General features: G+C 42.0%; 1 protein-coding gene across 12 annotated transcripts in view; it reads left to right on the forward strand.

The window, feature by feature from the left end:
• Window positions 1-19,049, forward strand: part of AK4 (adenylate kinase 4) — a 71,164-nt gene that overhangs the window by 29,757 nt on the left and 22,358 nt on the right. For 10 of the 12 annotated variants that reach the window (XR_015726262.1, XM_045802131.2, XM_045802132.2 and 7 more), the window contains one exon: window positions 5,392-5,511. Coding sequence is in view for 11 of the 12 variants with exons in the window: in XM_045802131.2 (XP_045658087.1) it covers window positions 5,392-5,511 (120 nt within the window). In the remaining variant the exon portion in view is untranslated. Of the gene's footprint in view, window positions 1-1,866; window positions 2,026-5,391; window positions 5,512-19,049 lie in introns of all 12 variants that reach the window. The other 2 variants (XM_087865969.1, XM_087865968.1) reach the window with 1 other exon arrangement.

The raw sequence follows: 19,049 nt of genomic DNA on the forward strand, positions 1-19,049 counted from the left end.
AATGCCCTTTTTTCTGGGGTTCCTTCAGTTTCCCCATCTCAGAGGTGCTCTCTCAAGGGGCAGAATGACTCCGAACACCACTTCTGCTTTAGTGCAGTCCCTTGTCTCCTATTTGGATTATTGTCACAGGCTCCTTTGCTTTCCCCATGCCAACCCAATCCAAACGTCACACCGCCATGGGCATGTGACCTGTGTACTGACATAAGGACTCGCACTTAGTTTAATGCTCTGCTGTTGTCATTTACAGATTTTAAATGCTTTAACAGGGAGGCTCCGTATTTTCGTTTTGCACTGGGCCCTGTAAATGAAGTAGCTGGTATTGGCTGTGGGAATGGCATTCCTAAAACTATGTACTAAAAAGATCTTTCAAAGTCCATACTCCTTATCCTACCTGTCTAGCTCTCTTTCTCATGGTACGTTTCAGTTCCTCTAGGTATGCCAAGCAGCTTCTACATCATTGGCTCATGGTGTTTCCTTCTCCTCATTTCCCCTACTCGACCTGGTTCACCTCTGTACATGGTTTAAAATAACTTGATGAAATAAGACTGAACTGTGAAACCTGACAGGGCCATCTCAAGTAGTACTGAATCATACTGTGTCTCCTAACTCCCTTGAAAAAGTTGATAACCTGGCAAGGCAGAGCCTATTGGATCTTGGGATCATGGTTCCATAATAGATACACAGAAAGATAAGATTGATTGTGTGTGTGTGTGTGTGTGTGTGTGTGTGTGTGTGTGTGTAGGGGGGTATCCATCGTCTTCAAAGTGTTCATTTGTTCGTTCGTTCATTCATTCATTCATTCATACAAATTGTTATGAAGTATCTCACATATGCCAGATTACTAAGTATTGAGGATAATGGCATTGAACAAAGTATTTCATTTTTTTTTTCTGAATGAGCTAATAATATTCTGGTTGGGGGAGATAGAAAGTGAATTAAAAAATACATCAATATATAATATGTAAGATCTGAAGTTCTAGAAAACGGTGCGAAGTAGGATAAGAGACTAGAGGATGATGTGTTTGTCCTTGTGCTATTTAGATGGGGTCCAGGACTGTTTGAGATGATACTTAATCAGAGATCTGAATGAAGTGAGGGCTTGATTGATGATTCGGGGGGAAAGAGTACTCTTGGCAGAGGGAGCAAGAAATGAAAAGTCCCCGAAGCGAGCACCTGCTTGTGATCATCTGAAAGCTACAAGGAGGCTGGTGTGGCTGGAGTAGAGTGGGCAATGGAGAGGAAAGTAGGAGGTGGGGTCAGAGAAGGAGGGCCTGATTACACAGGGCCTTGCAGACCAAGGCGAGGACTTTGGCTTGTACTCTGAGAGGGGAGGCCCCTGGAGGATTGCAGCTGGCTTGCATTTTAAAAGGCGCACTCGAGGGGGTACCTGGCTGACTCAGTCGGTCGGGCATCCAGGTCTTGATCTCGGAATTGTGAGTTCCAGCCCCATATTGGGTGTAGCGATTACTATAAAGTAATAATTTTAAAAAATGTTTACAGGATCACTCTAGCTATCATATTTATGCAGAGGAGCCATTTCAGATGCTACTGAGAAGTGAAGTAAGCTAAGAATTGAGAATTGACTGTTTAAGTAATATAATGATTCTTTTGATAGACCTACATGCAAAAGACCACAAAAGCAATCTTTTGATTTTGTAGCAGGTGGAGCATTGCTATAAGCAAAGGACCTACTTTGATCTTAGCTGTGAGATCCTTTGTCTATTGATTCTTTGGCCAGTTGTCTGTTCTTCACTATGTAAAGATTTGTAACTGGTTTTGGAGTGTAACTCACTGCTTCATTCTTTGAGCTCTGATTTTTATTTTTATTTTTTAATTTAAAAAATTTATTTATTTATTTATTTTTAGATTTTATGTATTTATTTGACGGAGAGAGAGAGTACAAGTAGAGGGAAGAGGAGAAGCAGACCTTCCCCTGAACAGGGAGCCTGACGTGGGGCTCGATCCCAGGACTCTGGGAACATGACCTGAGCTGAAGGCAGATGCTTAACCAACTGAGCCACCCAGGTGCCCCTTTGTTATTTTATTTTGTTTTGTTTTATTTTATTTTATTTATTTATTTATTTATTTATTTATTTATTTATTTATTTATTTATTTTTAAGATTTTATTTATTTATTTGAAAGAGAGAGACAGCCAGCGAGAGCAGGAACACAAGCAGGGGGCGTGGGAGAGGAAGAAGCAGGCTCCCAGCGGAGGAGCCTGATGTGGGGCTCGATCCCAGACGCCGGGATCACGCCCTGAGCTGAAGGCAGACGCTTAACGACTGCACCACCCAGGCGCCCCAATTTTATTTTATTTTTTAAAGATTTTATTTATTTACTTGAGAGAGTGAGTAAGAGGGAGAGAGAATCTGAAGCAGATTCTGCACCGAGCACAGAGATCGATGAAGGGCTTGATCCCACAGCCGTGAGATCATGACCTGAGGCGAAACCAAGAGTCAGACACTTAACCAACTGAGCCACCCAGACGCCCCTGAGCTCTGATTTTTAATAAGCTGTGCTCTCCTGTCAACTACCATGGTCATCTGGGGCATTATTGTGCTTTCTCTCCTCACGGGGACCTCACCCTGCAGCCATCCTCAGAGTTTACTCATTTGTTCACGACAGTGACTGTTGCACTTGTGTGTTTTGATCATTTGTCTTGGATCTGACAGATGCTGTAGAACTGTAATGGCGGGAACTTCCCGTTCAGTTAGAAGGGAGAAGTCAAGAAAACCAAGACAACTGGTGCTTGCTCTGAGGTGACATCTGAGGAGAGTAATGTTACTGACTGAGGCAAGAAACACCAGGGCAAGAGCATGGTGGGAAGGCAAAGTATGATTCTGGCCATGATAAGTTTGAGGTGTCCGAGGGAGTACGTATGGAATCATCTAGCAGGTGCTTAGAGGCACCGTTGGGATACTGTTCTGCATTAGACTCCTGAGTCCAAATGTATCCCAGTATCATAAATCTTCATCTGAAGGGATCTTAAACAATGGAGCCTAATCCCCAACCCCTTTTCAGAATCCCTCCACAATATCCCCTCCTAGGCAGTCTCTGAATCTCCATTCAGACATTTCTTAGGCAACTTTTTCTATCCATTTGTAATTCCCATAACTAGGCCTAATCTTAAACCCTGGGGATTGAGTAAAGTAATGCCTTTTCCATGTGTCAAGTGTCAGGATATGGTCAAATTATTACATCCTTCTGAGTCTTCTCTTTTCCAAATAAGATGTTTCCTACTCTTTCATGGTCTGCTCATGGGATGTTTGGAGCCAGTTCACATCTTGGTCTCTCACCTTGGAAGATGTATGCTTTTTGTTTCAATCTATCTTAAAGTTTGGCAGATAGGAGTAAGAGGAGGGCTCTGGGGCTGGCCTGCCCATTGCAGAGTAGGACAGCACCAAACTTGCCAGCTTCTCCAGGCCTACTATCTGACAGTGGCTTTTTTCAGATGTACAATATACATACCACACAGGTATAACCAAGAGAGCTGAAAGCATACGTTCGCACAAAAACCTGCATGTGAACATTCGTGGTAGCATTATTCCTATTAGCCAAAAAGTGGGAATAGTGCAAATGCCCATTCAACAAAATATGGTATATCCACACAACGGAAGAATAATATCCTAGAAAACATTATGTTAAGTGAAGAAAACCAGACACAAAATAACCACATATTATTTGATTCCATTTATGTGAAATGTGCAGAACCGGCAAATCAGTAAAGGCAGAAAGGGGATTAGTAGCTGCCAGGGGCTAGACAGAGGGAGGGGGGTGGGGAGTGACTGCTAATGGGTACAGGGTTTCTTTCTGGGGTGATAAAAATGTTCTGAAATTGGGTAGTGGTGATGGTTGCACACTGAGAATGTATTACAAATCGTTGAGTTGTACACTTTAAGATGGTGAGTGTTATGGTGTGTGACTTGTATCTCAGTAAAGCTGTCGTAAAAAATATGGGTGTTACTTCCTGTCTGAAGGTGAGGATCTTATGAGGATTCAGTGCAATAACGCGTATAAAGTGCTTAAAGCACAGTGCCCGTATAGCACATTATATAGTATGCTAACACAGCACGTTACTTTGTTAACGGTTGTTACTGTTACCCTTCATGAAAGTAACCCTGCCTAAATATCAGTAAGCTGCAACTTTTGTTCACTCCTTTTGTGCCTTATTACCTGTTACCTAGTACAGAGTCAGTAAATACTTGCCGAATGGATGTATTTTGTTCATATGCCCGTTTAGCCACATTTGCCCACGTGGTGTCTCTTGCTGTGGATTCCTTCAGCATGTTAGTGAATCAGCCTCATCAGATCTGACTTTGAGCTTCTTGTCCAGTAGTCATCGTCAAGTGCTGGAGCTCTTCACAGCCCATGTTTCAGCATCGAGGTCGAGTTAGGAGTGTAGACTCAGCCTGGGGAGGGAAAGATTCTATTGTAAATTCAAGGTGAAGGTGGGGACAGAGTAATTCTGGGCTTTTTTCTGGTAACACAATTCCATTTAGTGTTTTTATAAGAATGTAATTGGCCTGTCAAGAATGTGGTTCTTAGTGGTTCGTTCTCCTTTTCAGTTCTCTGAAGAGGAGAGGACTTCATCTTGTTAAAAAAAAAAAAAAAAATTAAGTTCCTAGAAATTTCACAGATTTAAACTGATAGTTTGTTCTGCTGAACCAACTCACGATTTCCACATATAAGAAATGGTTATTTTAAAATAAGATAGAAACATTTTTTTCTCTAACTTTAAAAATTCATATCCTTTTATGAACTTGGCATTCCACTAATAACACTGAGTTGCTTTTACAACCGTGTCAGCAGGTGCCATTTACTTACATTGAGGTGCATGAAAAGAAGTAAACCTGTTGGTGTTTTCCAGCATTCTTTCTAGAAGACCAGCAGAAATGTTTTCCTTTGGTCCCTAAGGAATGGTTGTGTTTCCCATCTTCCTTTAGTCTTCTGTAAACATGAACCATGACACTGATCGCATTTCCTTCTTGTCAGAAACTGTTGGGAGGCTCAGTGTCCGCTTTGCGGCTCTCCTAGGAAGTTCCAGGACTTCTCTCCCAGCCCTTTGTGTGCCCCCCCTCTTGCTGGACTCCAACTTTGTTTTTGTTTTTATCTTCTCTGCCTCATTTATACGCTTTTTATTTTTGTGTATCGTCAAAAGCTGCTTTTATAATTCCTTAGGAGACAAATGGGAGACGGGGCCACTATTATTGAAACCAGTGTTTTAAAAATTACCCCCCGAACATCTACCTATAACTTTCCCCGCATTCCAACAGGGAGGAATGAGAGAGAAGACAAAACCATCAGAAAGGAGTTTGTACGCTTTTTTTTTTTCCCTTTTTTTTTTTTGAAGATATTTGAGTGTTTCTTTTTCCTGTTTGTTTTTTTACTAGAAGTTGGTGATATGGCAAAGCAGTACATAGAGAAAGGTCTTTTGGTTCCGGATCATGTCATCACACGCGTCATGATGTCGGAGCTGGAGAATAGGCGCGGCCAGCACTGGCTACTAGATGGTGAGTTGAACCCACGGGTAAGCTGAACTTCTCTGAATAGCTGGTTATGCACACTCCCTTAATTTCTTACACGTTGCAAAATACTTTTTCTTCTCAACTTTCAGTCATTGACTTAAGCATATTCCAATTTGGCAACATGATAGAAACCCACCGTGGCGAAGCCATTTCATTTCCCTGTCTCCAAACTGCCATCCCTAGAGCCAATGACTTGAAGCCAACCTTACTGAATTCCCATTACTGTTTCAGTTTCGATGGTGCTGATTGTTTCCATGACTAAGTTGTCATAAATATAACTCATCTTAAATCTGAGGTTCCTTCATTCATAATAAGCCTTATACATAAATTAAAACCACGAGTTACCATTTTCACTCATCAGGTGAACAAAGATAGAAAATTTGAAAGTCTTTTGTTGAGGTGTGTAGGAAATAAATACTGTTGAGAGTATAAAATGGGCAACCTTGGAGGGCAGTTGAGCAATCTTTGTACTTCTTGACTCAGCAGTTCCCCGCCGGCTTTCTTCCTAAAGAGGTATCATCAGGGTTGTCTGTTTTCAGCATTATTTGTAAATAGCAAGACACTGATAACAACCTACATATCTATCATAGTGATGGCTTAAATATTGGTATGTCTGTTAACCAGATAATGTGTTTCTCTGTGTTGGCATGGATAGAGCTCTAAGATACTCTGTCACAGGAAGAAAGCTAGCTGCAGGAGAGTATGTACCATATACTCTTGCTTACATAAACACGGAAGGATGGTATGGTGTTACTGTACACACGTAGAAGGACGTGCATAAGCTACCTATGAAAGGATATAAAAAAACCTGATATACCCTTTGATATGGTTTTATTTTAATTTAATTTTTATTTTTTTAAAAGATTTTACTTATTTATTTGACAGAGACAGCCAGCGAGAGAGGGAACACAAGCAGGGGGAGTGGGAGAGGAAGAAGCAGGCTCCCAGCGGAGGAGCCTGATGTGGGGCTCGATCCCAGAACACCGGGATCACGCCCTGAGCTGAAGGCAGACGCTTAACGACTGTGCCACCCAGGCGCCCCATGATTTTTTAAATACGTATTTAAGTAATACCTGGACCTGATTTAAAGACTCAGTTAGTGGTTCCTAATTGGGTGTGGGCTCCTTGATGGCGCTGTGGTATTTCACCTAGGAAATTTATGCAGGTGCTCACAGATAACATACTGCACAGTGTTATTCTCCATGAAGCCAAAATTAAGAATCTTCTACTGAAGTTTGCCCAGTATTAAAGAGGGAAAAATGGACTGGGTGGATTATTTGTCTTATTCTTAAATAGCAAGATTCCTTAATGTAATGAAAATAGAAACTTGACAAACATGCTACTTTCTAGGAACACAAAATGGCAGCTAATGAGATTTATCTGTAAGAACCTTCTTTCCATTGCAGAGCAGTTGTTTTCAGTTCACACAAGGCACTCAATCCTGTCTTAATTTGGTGAAACTGAAGCTTCAGCAAGTTGTGACAGGTGAAACCTTGATGTGTGCCAGCCACGGAGAAGCTAGAGGCATTGTCCTACATGTAAACTGTCTGATCGCCTCTAGTTCTCTTAAAGTCTGGGGCCATGAATGTCCAAAATGACTGGTATGGTGGGGTCTTTCTTCTGTATCAGTGTTTCTCAAAGTATGTAGTGTGCAGTGTTAGTAATTGCTGGACAAGAAAACAGACCTTGTGTTAAGTTAAATATTAAAAACGGCTAGCATTTATTGTGTACTTCAAGTGTACAGGCATTGTTCCAAACACCTGATAGTTACTGTTTCAGTCAGTCCCTGCAATAACCATATGGAGTATATACGTTATCCCCATTTCATAGATGGGAAAACAGAGGCTTTAGGTAAGTGCCCGCAGGTAGTAAGTGTCAAAGTTAAACAAGTTTTCTTTACTTAGTTTTAATAGGAGAACGCAGTTTAGCTCTTGACAGTACAGTTTAAGTCTTTACAGAAGGAGATGTCATGAGACGTCTTCTGCATTTACTGGATCTTAGAATCCCCCACCTTATTCCCAACACCCACCGAGACCCTGCAGGATTTGTTCTGTGGAACATTTTTCATGAACTATTCTTTAACATCTGTTCCTGACTTTGTAGGTATTCTGAAAAGTTAACTATAAAGTGGGTCATATCTTTCTAGAATTTGGAGTTAGAAATTTGGAACTTTGTTCTCATGGGACTAGAGGGAACTGGAAGAGAAAGGCTATCATGGCCTGTGGAGGGCATGCTCTTAGTCATTAGGCAATAATGAATAAAGCTCCTGTGATGTGTCGGAAGCTGTTAGGTGTTGTTGATAAAATGCTGGGACACTGTCTCTATTCCTTAAGGGGTTATATCAGGTGTGTAAAATATTAGATACGGATAGCATAATAGAAGTGTATATATGGACCCTGTAGACACAGAGAAGAAAATTATATTCTGGCAGTGGGGGGAGGGATTGGAACAACTTTATGGAAGAGAATGAATAGAGGTTCTGCAGGCTGATGAATGGGGGTTGGAATGCAGATATTCTCCGCCGAGGGGCAGATGGACTGGGTAAGAGAAGGGTGACATAGCTTAGTATTTTCCTGGGCCTGCAAGCGGAGACCCGCAGGGGAAGTGGTGGAGTGGATGGTGTTTGATTCGGTACAAAGATGGTAGAATTGCAAACTGTTGGCTAAAGGGACCATTGAAAAGTTGTTGAGGGTTGATGAGATTCGTGTTTCAGGTTCTTTTAGCAGCAGAGGAGGGAGTAGGTGCTGGGGCCGGGAGGAGCTGGAGGCTAGAAGCCAAAATAAGAGACTGTTGGAATATTTGGACCACGGGAGGTTGAAAGCCTGAATTTGAGCAATGGCAGGGGGATGGAAAGGAGAGAATGGATTGAAAGAGAACTGACAGGAGTTCTAATGACTGAGGTTAGCTGCTGCAGCCCTGGTGTTTTCTTTACTGCCTTCCCAGCTTTGAGCTTTTTGTGTCTTGGCTGTCATCACCTCCCCTGCACTTTTCTAGGCCACATTAATTTCTCTAGGCGCTACACACCTACTCACACAAGGTAGTCCTGTAGTACTCGTTGTGTTGGCATTTGCCATGATCGGTAAGCTTTGACGTTGCCTCCACTTGACTGGTTTAAATTCTTTCATTGTAAAGCTTGTCACCTTGTAAAGCAAACTTTGTGTAGTTTTAGTAAACTTAAAAATCTGTTTTAAAAAAGGATCATTTAGGTTAAACTCCTTTTGAAAGGCGGTTAGTGTAGTAGCCACGAAGCTCGGTTGGGTGCCAGACTTGAATCCCAGCTTGAATCCCAGCTCTGCTGTTTACTGCCAGTCTGTGACCTTGGGCAAATTATCTTAACCTCTGTGGGCATTTCTTTCCTCATTTTCTAATGGGGGTTAGAAAAGGGTTTGTAAAGATGAAGTAAGTGAATATAATGTAATGTCCTTAGAAGAAGGCTTGCCATGTGGTAAGAGCTATGTGGATAGGATATTTTGTTATTATTATTTGTTTTATATGATATACAGGACCCGAATATTTTTTTTGGTGACTACATGAAGTGTTAAGTTCAGAAATAGTTTTAAAAATATTTAGCCATGTGAAGTTGGAAGTCAGTTTCGGTTATGGAACACTTCCTGTGCTGTGCTTTGGCCATAACTTTCTCTCTCGGGGGGAATAAGCGAAGTTCCTTTACATCACGGTCCTGTTTTTAGTGAAGTGCGTCAGTATCCTTGCTGATTTCGTTTGTATCTTTCTCCTTGAAGACCCATCTGGTCACTTTTTCAGTTGTGATTTTCCTTTAAAGCTCTGGAATAAATCCACTTGGCAAAGTGAGGAGTGTTAGGAATGCCTCGTTCTGTGTTCAGCCTTAAACTCCTTATGTTACAGGCCACATGCTCTGCGGAGGACGTGCCTGTTGAGTGTGCTAAAGGTGATTGAATGTGAAAAGGTCAAGAAAAGAATTCTGGATGACAGATGACTCATCATCTTGGTCCATATGTCTGTAGAGAGGCATCTGCAAATGGTGGGTGGAAACAAATAGAGGAGATGCAAGCCAAGTGAAGGCCAAGGGGGGTTGGTGGATGGGGTGGCTGAGTGCTCTGTGGCTCGGTCAGCTATGTCCTTGCTAAAAATAGTTCCGCACCACTGTACCTTTGCAGTGTATTTTCCAGGTGGGTAAGAAACACTGTTTTATGTGTCTATACGTGTGTGTGTGTATGTACATAATATGATTTTTTTCTCCTTTTTTCCCTCTTTCTGTCCCTGTTTCTTTAATTTCCTTGGAAGTTTAATGTGTGAGAACAGTTTTAAAAAATAGTTTTCTTTAATTTTAAAGACAAATATTCTACCAGAGGAATGGAATGTGCTGTAAGCCTTCTAATTTTATTATACCATGGTTTTTTGGGTTTTTCTTTCTTTTTTTTTAGTTTCATATAAAGGGAGTATTTACTGCTTACTAGGTGATCTTGAGGTGAAATTGTAAGTAGAGAACAGTAACCATCTCTTTAAAACAAATATTCACTTTTTAAAAAAAGGGCTGGCGGCTGTGTGGGGCCAGTGGCGAGAGGTGTTAGTAATAGAGCTTTTCATTTCTAAATTTGACTGCCAACCTGTGTATTTAAATAATAAACCTGCAAGTTCTCAAGCTCAGTCCTAATTTATCTCCAGGTAACAAGATGTAACAGAGTTGTCTACCATATGATTTTAGGTGAGGTATCAAAATATTTCGAATTTGCTGTCCGAGTTTGGTTTCATTAAAAGAAGCATTCAATGTTGGCATTGAGAGCGGACTATAATTTAAACCTTTCATTGGAATAAAGGTCCCTTTGCAACGAGAGTCATCCTTTGATGTGTGGTAGTGTGTTCCATTTGTGGCTCGGCGCAGCGTTGAGCACTGACTGCTGCTTTCTGTAGATAATTCCGGGATTTTTAAATGTTATTTATTTATTTATCTATCTATCTATATATATATATAGAGAGAGGTATATAGCAGAAGTCAGAGCTGCTTGAATACGTGTAGTGCGTGCGTGTGTGTGTGTTGTGTGTTGTGTGTTGTGTGTGTGTGTGTGTGTGTGTGTGTGTTTTCCCTCAGAGTTAAATGATCTCAGGCCTGTGCTATTTCCAAGGTCCGTCCTTACTCAGAGCCTGGGGTAAGCCTGTAAAAGGTGGCTGCTAGGAAACCGAACCGCGTGTGGTAGCCACGTAGCTGTAATAATCTCCAAAATGGGCATCTGTATGGTTCCGTTTTAAAACAAACTTGACTTTTTTTTTTTTATCATCTTCTTGGAAGAAGGAATACCTGAGACCTATGTTTGCTGATACTTTCTAACATGCTTATTAAATATTCAGATATTCTTAAATGAAAGGATTTGTAGTCCTACCATTAATTTCAGGTTGAATCATGTACCAGGGGAGAGCCCAGGACTTCATCAGGGGAAGGTGGGCAAAAAGAAGAAATGGTGTCCGTATCTACTTTAAATAAAATTAAACAGAGTAATAACATTGGTTGAGTTACACAGGAACAGACCATTACCCAGCAGGGTTAGGTGATGAAGAGTCACGTTGGTGGCCCCTGACTTGACACTGAGCGCGCCGTCACCTCGCGGTATGCCTCATCCAGAGTGCAGAGCCGGTTCAGACTAGATGTCTAGCTATTGATTCCATTAAAGCTACTGCAGCCTCTTTGTTAATGGTCCCGGGCGATTGTGCAAATTGCTTTTGGTTCTAAGTATTCGTAATTTTTCTGCAGCTGAGCATTTGTTGAGCACCATCTCTGTGCTGGGCACTCCCAGACACCACAGCAGAGCAGCACAGTGGGCGGGACCTGGCCCTCGTGGCATTTAGGATCTAGTGGTGATTCAGCTTCTCGGCTTCCCTAGGCAGCAAGGATTGTCTTTGATTTCTGTGATTTAAACCCAGACTGTAAGAACTTCGTTTTTAATCCCATGACTGCCCCACATCCCGTGTGCTTTGGTGTCTGTATGAGCTCAGAGGATCTGGCTGAAGAACACGGTGTAAAGCCTTGGGTTTCTTCTCTTGTTCACTTGGTTGGATTCTTTCTGAGACCCTGTCCCCATGTCCATTTCTGGCAGCTTTCTTCTGATTGATCTGACAGCTGCTTTGGGATGAGGAACAATTTTAATATAGTAGGCAACCCTATCTTTGTTTATTCGCTCTGTGATTTTGGAGAATGACTAGATTTTAACAAGCAAAGCATTAAGGGCCATATGGAAAACATATGTATACAGATATTTGAACGTACCCTGGGAAAACTTGGTTCAGAGATCAAAACACAAATTGAGTATACATTTTTTGTGTGTCCCAAGGAGCTTGGCGTTGGTCTGTCTGAGGCAGGAATAACATACTTTCTGAGCTCAGTTCAGGAGAAGCAAATGCTGCATAAACACTTGGAGTCTAGGACCCTGGGAGCCCCAATAGAGGGGGTGAAAGGTGAGAGGTAGCACCGAGGAGAAAGGAACTGACCCAGTCTTAGGGGTGAGGGAGGCAGCTGTTAGGAAGACTTCCTGGAGAAGGTGACAACCAAGAGCAACATTTTGAAAATGAGAATAAAAGTACCTTCTAGATGGAGGGAACATCATATGCAAAAGATATAGAGGCTTTAAACAATGCGGTGTGTTCTGGAAACCACGGGTAATTGGATAGTTCTAGAGCTTGAAAATGTGAGCATACAAGGTCAGAAAAGTGGGTGAGGGGAAAAGTTAAACACTTCACGAAATTCAGAAGCAGGGAGGGCATTGAATAAACATCAAAGTTAATATTAGAGATGAGTTAGAAGGAAGTTTAAAATTTAAAACTTTGAGTTTGAAAAAATAACTTATTTTTTAACTTTCTAACCAACTTTTTAAAATTAACTAGATTTTTGTGTGTTTTTTGTTTGTTTTGCTTTGTTTTGAAGTGGACTCTACGCCCAGTGCGGGGCTTGAACTCATGACCCTGAAATCAGGAGTCAATGCTCTACTGACTGAGCCACCCAGGCATCCATAAAATTAACTCAATTTTTAACATCTTAAATTTAGATCTCCTTTAGATATTAAACTAGGATTTCTCTCTACTTGGGCATGTCTCATACACTCTGAGATATACTTAGCCCATTTGCTATTGCCACTTAATTAGAAGTCTATAAAGTAAGGCACAGGGATGAAACAGTCTCCTAATTTTAGATGGTAGGTGGTAGGATGTTTGCTTCCCTAATTTATGAAACAGGTATCTCGAGAATTGGATGAATTGCGAATATTCATTGCAAAGCTTCAACCAAAGCGTCTGAGGCATACTTTGCTAGTTTAATAGTGAAGCAGTTACCGGGCGTTTACTATACACAAAGCACCATACTGAGAAAACAATGTGGTGGAAAAAGCATGGACTGAAACTCCTACCTGAATATCATTATGTAATTTATTTACTGTGCAGTCTTGAGCAAGCAAACTTACCTTTTTTGGATTCTTTCTCCTCATCCATAAAATAGTAGGAGTACGGATGGGTAGGTTTGGGAGGTTTGGCCAACGAATGTAAAACTCTTAGTTGGATCCTGAAACATAGTAGGTAGTCACATGGTAGTCGTGTGTTATTTGCGATGTTGTATACGTACAAACAGATAACTGACACTGACATACATGTTAGAACTTAGAATTTCAGTAATAAATGGCTGAGGAACTTAAATATGTGATGTTAGTAATATCATCCTATTCATCCCTCGTTAAGTGCACCTGGGGAAAGTATATCTAAACAAAATTCCTCGTCCTCCATTAAACCTTACCTAATAATAGAAAACAAAACCATCTAAAACTCTGTGAATTGTCTTATCACTAATGAGAGAAATCCAGATTTTGGAAAGATGAAAAAGTTGAATAGGGTAAAAAGGAGAATAAGATGTGGAAAAAATGCAGGGAATTTTATCTTTTTACACTGTCTTTGTAAAATGATACATGATTACTGTACAGCATTCAAGCCATATGGAAAAATACAGGGAGCAGCAGCTGGTCACCCAAAGCCCCTCTGGCCGGAAGTAATGAGGGTTAGCAGTCAAACTGCCACTCCGGACACCACCTCATGCACATACGCACCTAGACGTGTGTCAGAGTGGCACCAGACTTTACGTACTTTTCAAAAGTATTTAATTTTACTCAAAATTGAACAATAGCAAAGCTGAAGTGAACCTGAAGGAACTATTACTGAATTTCAGATAAATCTTTTTGCATCACCAGGGATATTAATTCTTGCCGGGGCTCTTTAAGATTGTGAAAGCCATTAAAAGATTGACGTATTTGTTTTTTTTTTTTTTATTTCACATTTCAGATTGAGACAGAGAGATATTGTCTTTCTGCAGTGAACAGTAAGAGGATTAATGTACTTACCCTTCCTCCCACCTCTTCTCCCCTCCCTCTGTCTCAATTTTCATCGGTTTTTGTTGCGAAAATCTATTATAAATTTTCTTCTGTACCTTGAATTTCCTAGGTCCTTTTTTTTTTTTTTTTGGTCATACATCTTAAAGATATAAATGGACTCTGGGCTCTGATTTTCTTACCCATTGCCACGTCTCTGGTCCTTTTATTTTGATTAGTCTTTTGGTTATATCTCTGAATAGACTAGAGACCATCAAATTATACACCTTAAATGAGTGAATTGTTCGGCATGCGAATTTTATCTGAATAAAACCGCCACTTTTAACCACGGCGTTTCCCTTCATCATTCCCTCGGCTGGATTTTGTTGGATATTTTCCTCCCTCTTTCCTCTCCCTCCTGCCTTCCCTCCCTCATAGCAGAGCGCGCACGAGGTGCTGTGTTCCCTGAGTTGTCACGTTTGAGAAGGTCTCCCCAGCGGTCAGCAGGTCAACGGGCCGTGGTACTCCCGGGCCATCCTCGTGTCCTTCGGAACTTTGTACCATTGTTCCATCTTCTCCCGGCCGGTTACTGCTCTGGAAAGCCCTAGGCCAGTCTGGCTTCTCACCTTTTTTGAAGATGATTTCTTTTCCCCCTGCTTAGACTTCCTGAGAAATTGTTCCTTCATACTTGAAGTAAATAGAGCACCTCCTCCGTGTTGTCCGGCCCCCCTCCTGTCTGTACTGTGTCCTTTTGATCTCCGGTCTCACCTTCGAGGGAGGTGCTCCCGTACTACATCCTTGTTGTCCTTTCGTTCCATTTTTCTATTTCAAGAATGCCACTTATTATCGGATATTATATTGAATATTCCTTGTCTTTGTCATATGTTGTTTAAAATTTTCGTGCCTTTATGTCTCCTTTTGTCTTCATATACGTTCAGACCTCTTTTCTTGAGGGCAGGGAGAGCAAAACTGGGATTCTGTTCCATAACCACTTCAGAATCTTTACAGGTGCTGTGTGTGCTAATGATGCCGGGCCTTTGCACTTACCTGTTTCCTCTTCCTGCAGTGCTACGCCTCTGGATTGTCATGGGATTGCTTCATTCAGATCTCTACTGAGATCTGATCCCTTGCTGAGTCCATGCTGGACCGTCCCCTCTACCCATTTCTTTCATTCTTCTTACCTTATAATCATGTGACTTAGGGATTTCTCTGCATATTTGATATTTTGTACCTTCCTGTACCTATAATTGTGTTTGACACATAGAAAAAGCTTATAAATACATGTCTGAGGCTAGAGAGGTCTCACGTGCAGCCAGTAGCTGAGCCATATAGGGGAGACGGCCTCTGGTGCAATCATTTACAAATTCCTTTTGTCTCGGCTGAGATACAGTGGGACCTGTTTTCCCCTAATTTGTTTATATAGAGACTTAAGTTCAAAGAACAAGTAAACAGAATTCTTAAATAGAAGGGCCTTTAAGGAAAGAATTTACAGTGAACTGCTCCTTCCTCGATGTAGTAGGCATCTTCCTTTACTGGAAAAAGGGCTCCATGGTTCTAGTATAACTTGTTTAAGAACAAAGGTTGTAAGCTGTGAGTTTCATCTGTATCCTTAAACAGGAACAATCATTACACTGACGCAGCACCATTTGGCGATTTCCCCAAGAATCCCTGCCTAATAGGAATTCATCTTTTATTTCACTAAGCCGCTTTGAAGATCCCAGTTTATGGTCTAAAACCCAGACTTTTCTGTAGTATCTATCTTCTATCAGCGGATCCCTGAGTAGTGATTATAGCATATCTAGGTTTTTGAATCATTTACTCCTCCTTGAGAGCAGGAACGACTTCCTACAAATCTAGGATAGACTCTAGGATATATAATAGAAGAGTTCCAAGTGCCCCTGGAAGATTCCGGTGAGCAGGAAGTAGGTCCTGAGCTCTCAGCTCAGTGGGAAATGTGGAACTCACAGAGTGATACGGTGTAGCTGAAGCTCTGTTGGCAACATCTGGAGCACAGCTGTGTCTTATTCTTTTCACCATCTGTTAATAAAAACTGGATGAAGCAGAATATGGAGGTCTTGGATACACGTACAAATAAATATTGTGCAAACAGATAAGGGAATTAGAAGATAGAAGGCAGAAAAGGCCTTCATAAAACAGGTATTGACGGTGATTGATTTTAAGTTGCTGCTGAGGCTTCTGGTTGGTGGTGTGAATAGTTCGAATGCCCCTGGGTTAGGGAAGACTATGGAAGAATAACTGCCTGTTTTCAACTTTAATCATTCAGTGATTAATTGGGATGGACAATAGCTTGCATAGTTGCAGCTTGGTTCTTGCTTTCCCAACAACGAGGAAGAGATGGGTGAGCAGAAGCAACCATGTTGGCCCTCGATCTTAATGGACATAGGAGGGGGGCCTGGTGTTCTGTGGCCTTTTCACAAGCTGCCAGTCCCTGGCGGATGTTGGAAGTTGCCCTTCAAAACTGCTGTTTTATTTTCATCACGCGGAGAGGGCTTGCTTTTCTGCCTGAGAATGTGGTGGTGGACTCTGGCTCTGCGCCCTTCCTTTGGAGTAAAGGCACTCTGAATTAGAAAAACAGAAGTGTCCTAGTTCCCTCTTCCCTTGTTGCTGGGGCACCTCCTGCTTCGGCTGCCCTCCCTCAGGCTCTTGGCATGGCTCAGAGGAGCAGGTGCCAAGGCCCAGTGGCCAGCTCTGCTGGGAACATACCATGTCAGGGATTTAGTGACATCTTGCTGCACATGGTGAATCTTTTTTTTTGGGGGGGGTGTCTAAAAAATAACGTGTAGGCACCAAAATTAGTGATATATAACATGATGAATTTGGGGAGAAATTTACATAGAATTTCAGCTTTCACCATGGATTGGTTCTTTGATTCAATAGGACATAGCAGCTTTTCTAGGCTGGGTTAAGGCTGAGGGAGAGGGGTAGCTTAGTATGGTAGCATGAGGTAGGTTTTCTGTACTCCTGGTGAGAAGCGTGTGATGAGCAGTCTCGTGTAGTTAAAGGGGGGAAGGAAAACTGTGCTTAAGGGGGTTCTTTATTTTACTTTACTGATTGGGTTTTCTGGTTTCCTCAGCAAGTAGTGGGATCTCGTCACTTGGATTGGGTTATCTAAGGAAGCTGGAATTCTGCTTTAGTCATTTAGAAAACATGTCTTTGAGGATTAATTTTAGTAAAAATAAAAGCATACCAAAAATTTATTGCAGCTCTCTCTCAGTTGAAGAATTATTCATGCTGCCACCTGTTGACAGAATTGGAGTGTGCATCTGGTCCTCTCGTTCAGTGATCCCTGCCCACCAGGAATACCACATCCACATGGAATCTGACTGTTTCCGGGGCACTTCAGGAATAAACACAGCTCCAGCTCTCAGAAGGCTCGTAATTTTTAATAGGGGCCACAAGCAAGCACATTCAAAGATGAACACGGACCCACAGCTAGAGGGGCAAATTCTCTTGGGCCCACCAATTGTAACCGTAGCTTGCCCAGTCTAACTCACTTAGAAGGAATGTACCCAAATACGTTATATATGCCATCTAAGTGTATCATGGTGAGGATGGCTATTCTTACTTACATGCAGATTTTCGGGGCGCCTGGGTGGCTCAGTTGGTTAAGCATCTGACTCTTGATTTCTGCTCAGGTCGTGACCTCAGGGTTGTGAAATTGAGCCCCGCATTCAATCTCTCTCTCCTCTATCTGCTCCCCACCCCCTGCCCACGTGCTTTTTCTCTTAAAAAAAAAAAAAAAAAGATGCAGATTTTTCCATTACAAGATTTCCATGGATCATGCTTTAAGTTCCATACATCTGCTGGTTGTTTCCTTTCAGATCCCAGTATCCTCGCAATCTGAGGTATCAAGGAGTTGAATCTCATATCATGAGTAGATCTTTAGAAGAGAGGGCGAATCAGTGGGTATCAGATGTTAACTAAATGTATTACAGAGCAAAATACCCACATTTTCCCTCACCAAAGTCAAAATGAACATCTCATGCCCTGGTACATTTTTGGTTGATAATCAGTTTCCACTAGTCTTCATATTGTGCTCCTCTGACAATGTGTTCATTGAAAAACTATGTGTGGCTGGATAATGACACTCTGCTGAAAATGGTTTAATGTGCTGGTCAGACTGCACCTTATCTGACAGTCTATTCTTGGCAGCTGATGGATGTGAGAATTACATCTGAATTACTTTGATTTGCTCGGCCTAACTTGAGACACTGATGTAAATCACTTTGAAGGATGCTGCCATTTAGGACGCCATTTCATACTGTGTGCCCCGAAGCCTTAAGTTAGGATCTGTAGGCGGAAGCATACTTGTATTTTGAGAGTCTTGTGGACAGATCACCACTGCTCCTCTCTTCCTGGAGCCGTTGCCTTATGCCTGACCAGGGTGACAGAGCCCCTCTCCAAGACCTGTGAACCCCCAGGCCTGTGACTCTGCACCCCAAACTTCAGGGAGGGCCCCAGCCCATGGCCAGGGACTTCGTGTGGTCTTTGTGACACCTTCAGAGACGAGGACAGCACACCTGCCCTGGAAATTACACTATTTGAAGCTTGTCACTTCCAACTGTACCTTTCAGTCTGTGATGCTTGGTTATTAAGGGAAAGGTAAGTCATCCCTCAGTGTCTTTTTTTTCTTCTTTATCCTCTTTTCTTTCTCTCTTACTGAATTTCCCTCTTCCTTCCCCCTAGTTCTTCACTTTTCCACGGCACCCTCCGGGATCCTTTTTGCTTATAATCCTCCCCACCTTCCTCTGTATACTTTCTCTGACTCCTTGCAGAATACTCTCTCTACCTTATGCCTTGAAGAAAACCTGGGTCTCCCCTTGGGATGCGACCTTCTTGTCTCTCCTTTTATGGAGGAGACTTGTTCTCCCATGGGAACGGAGTGTGTTGGGTGATGGTGGTGGTACCAGTCTGTCTCCCCACTGCTACTTCCATCCTTGTATAAAAGCTCAAACTTGTCTTTATCCTTTGTGTCTTTCTTGTTATCAAACTTGCTGTCTGTCCTTTCACCTCCAGTCCCACATCACATTTTCCCCCAGTGTTGGCTTTTGGCCCCCTTTGCCACTCCTCCCCCCAGCTGTTTATACCGCGTGCCAGCCACTGTGCTGGGATTTACATACACTAATTGCTTATTCCTACAACTTTCTGAGTTGGACATTACCATGCTCATTTTATAGGTGCAGAGAG

The sequence above is a fragment of the Ursus americanus genome, chromosome 12 (assembly GCF_024610735.1).
Source record: "Ursus americanus isolate L20-20 chromosome 12, mUrsAme1.1.p, whole genome shotgun sequence".
NCBI lineage: Eukaryota > Metazoa > Chordata > Mammalia > Carnivora > Ursidae > Ursus > Ursus americanus.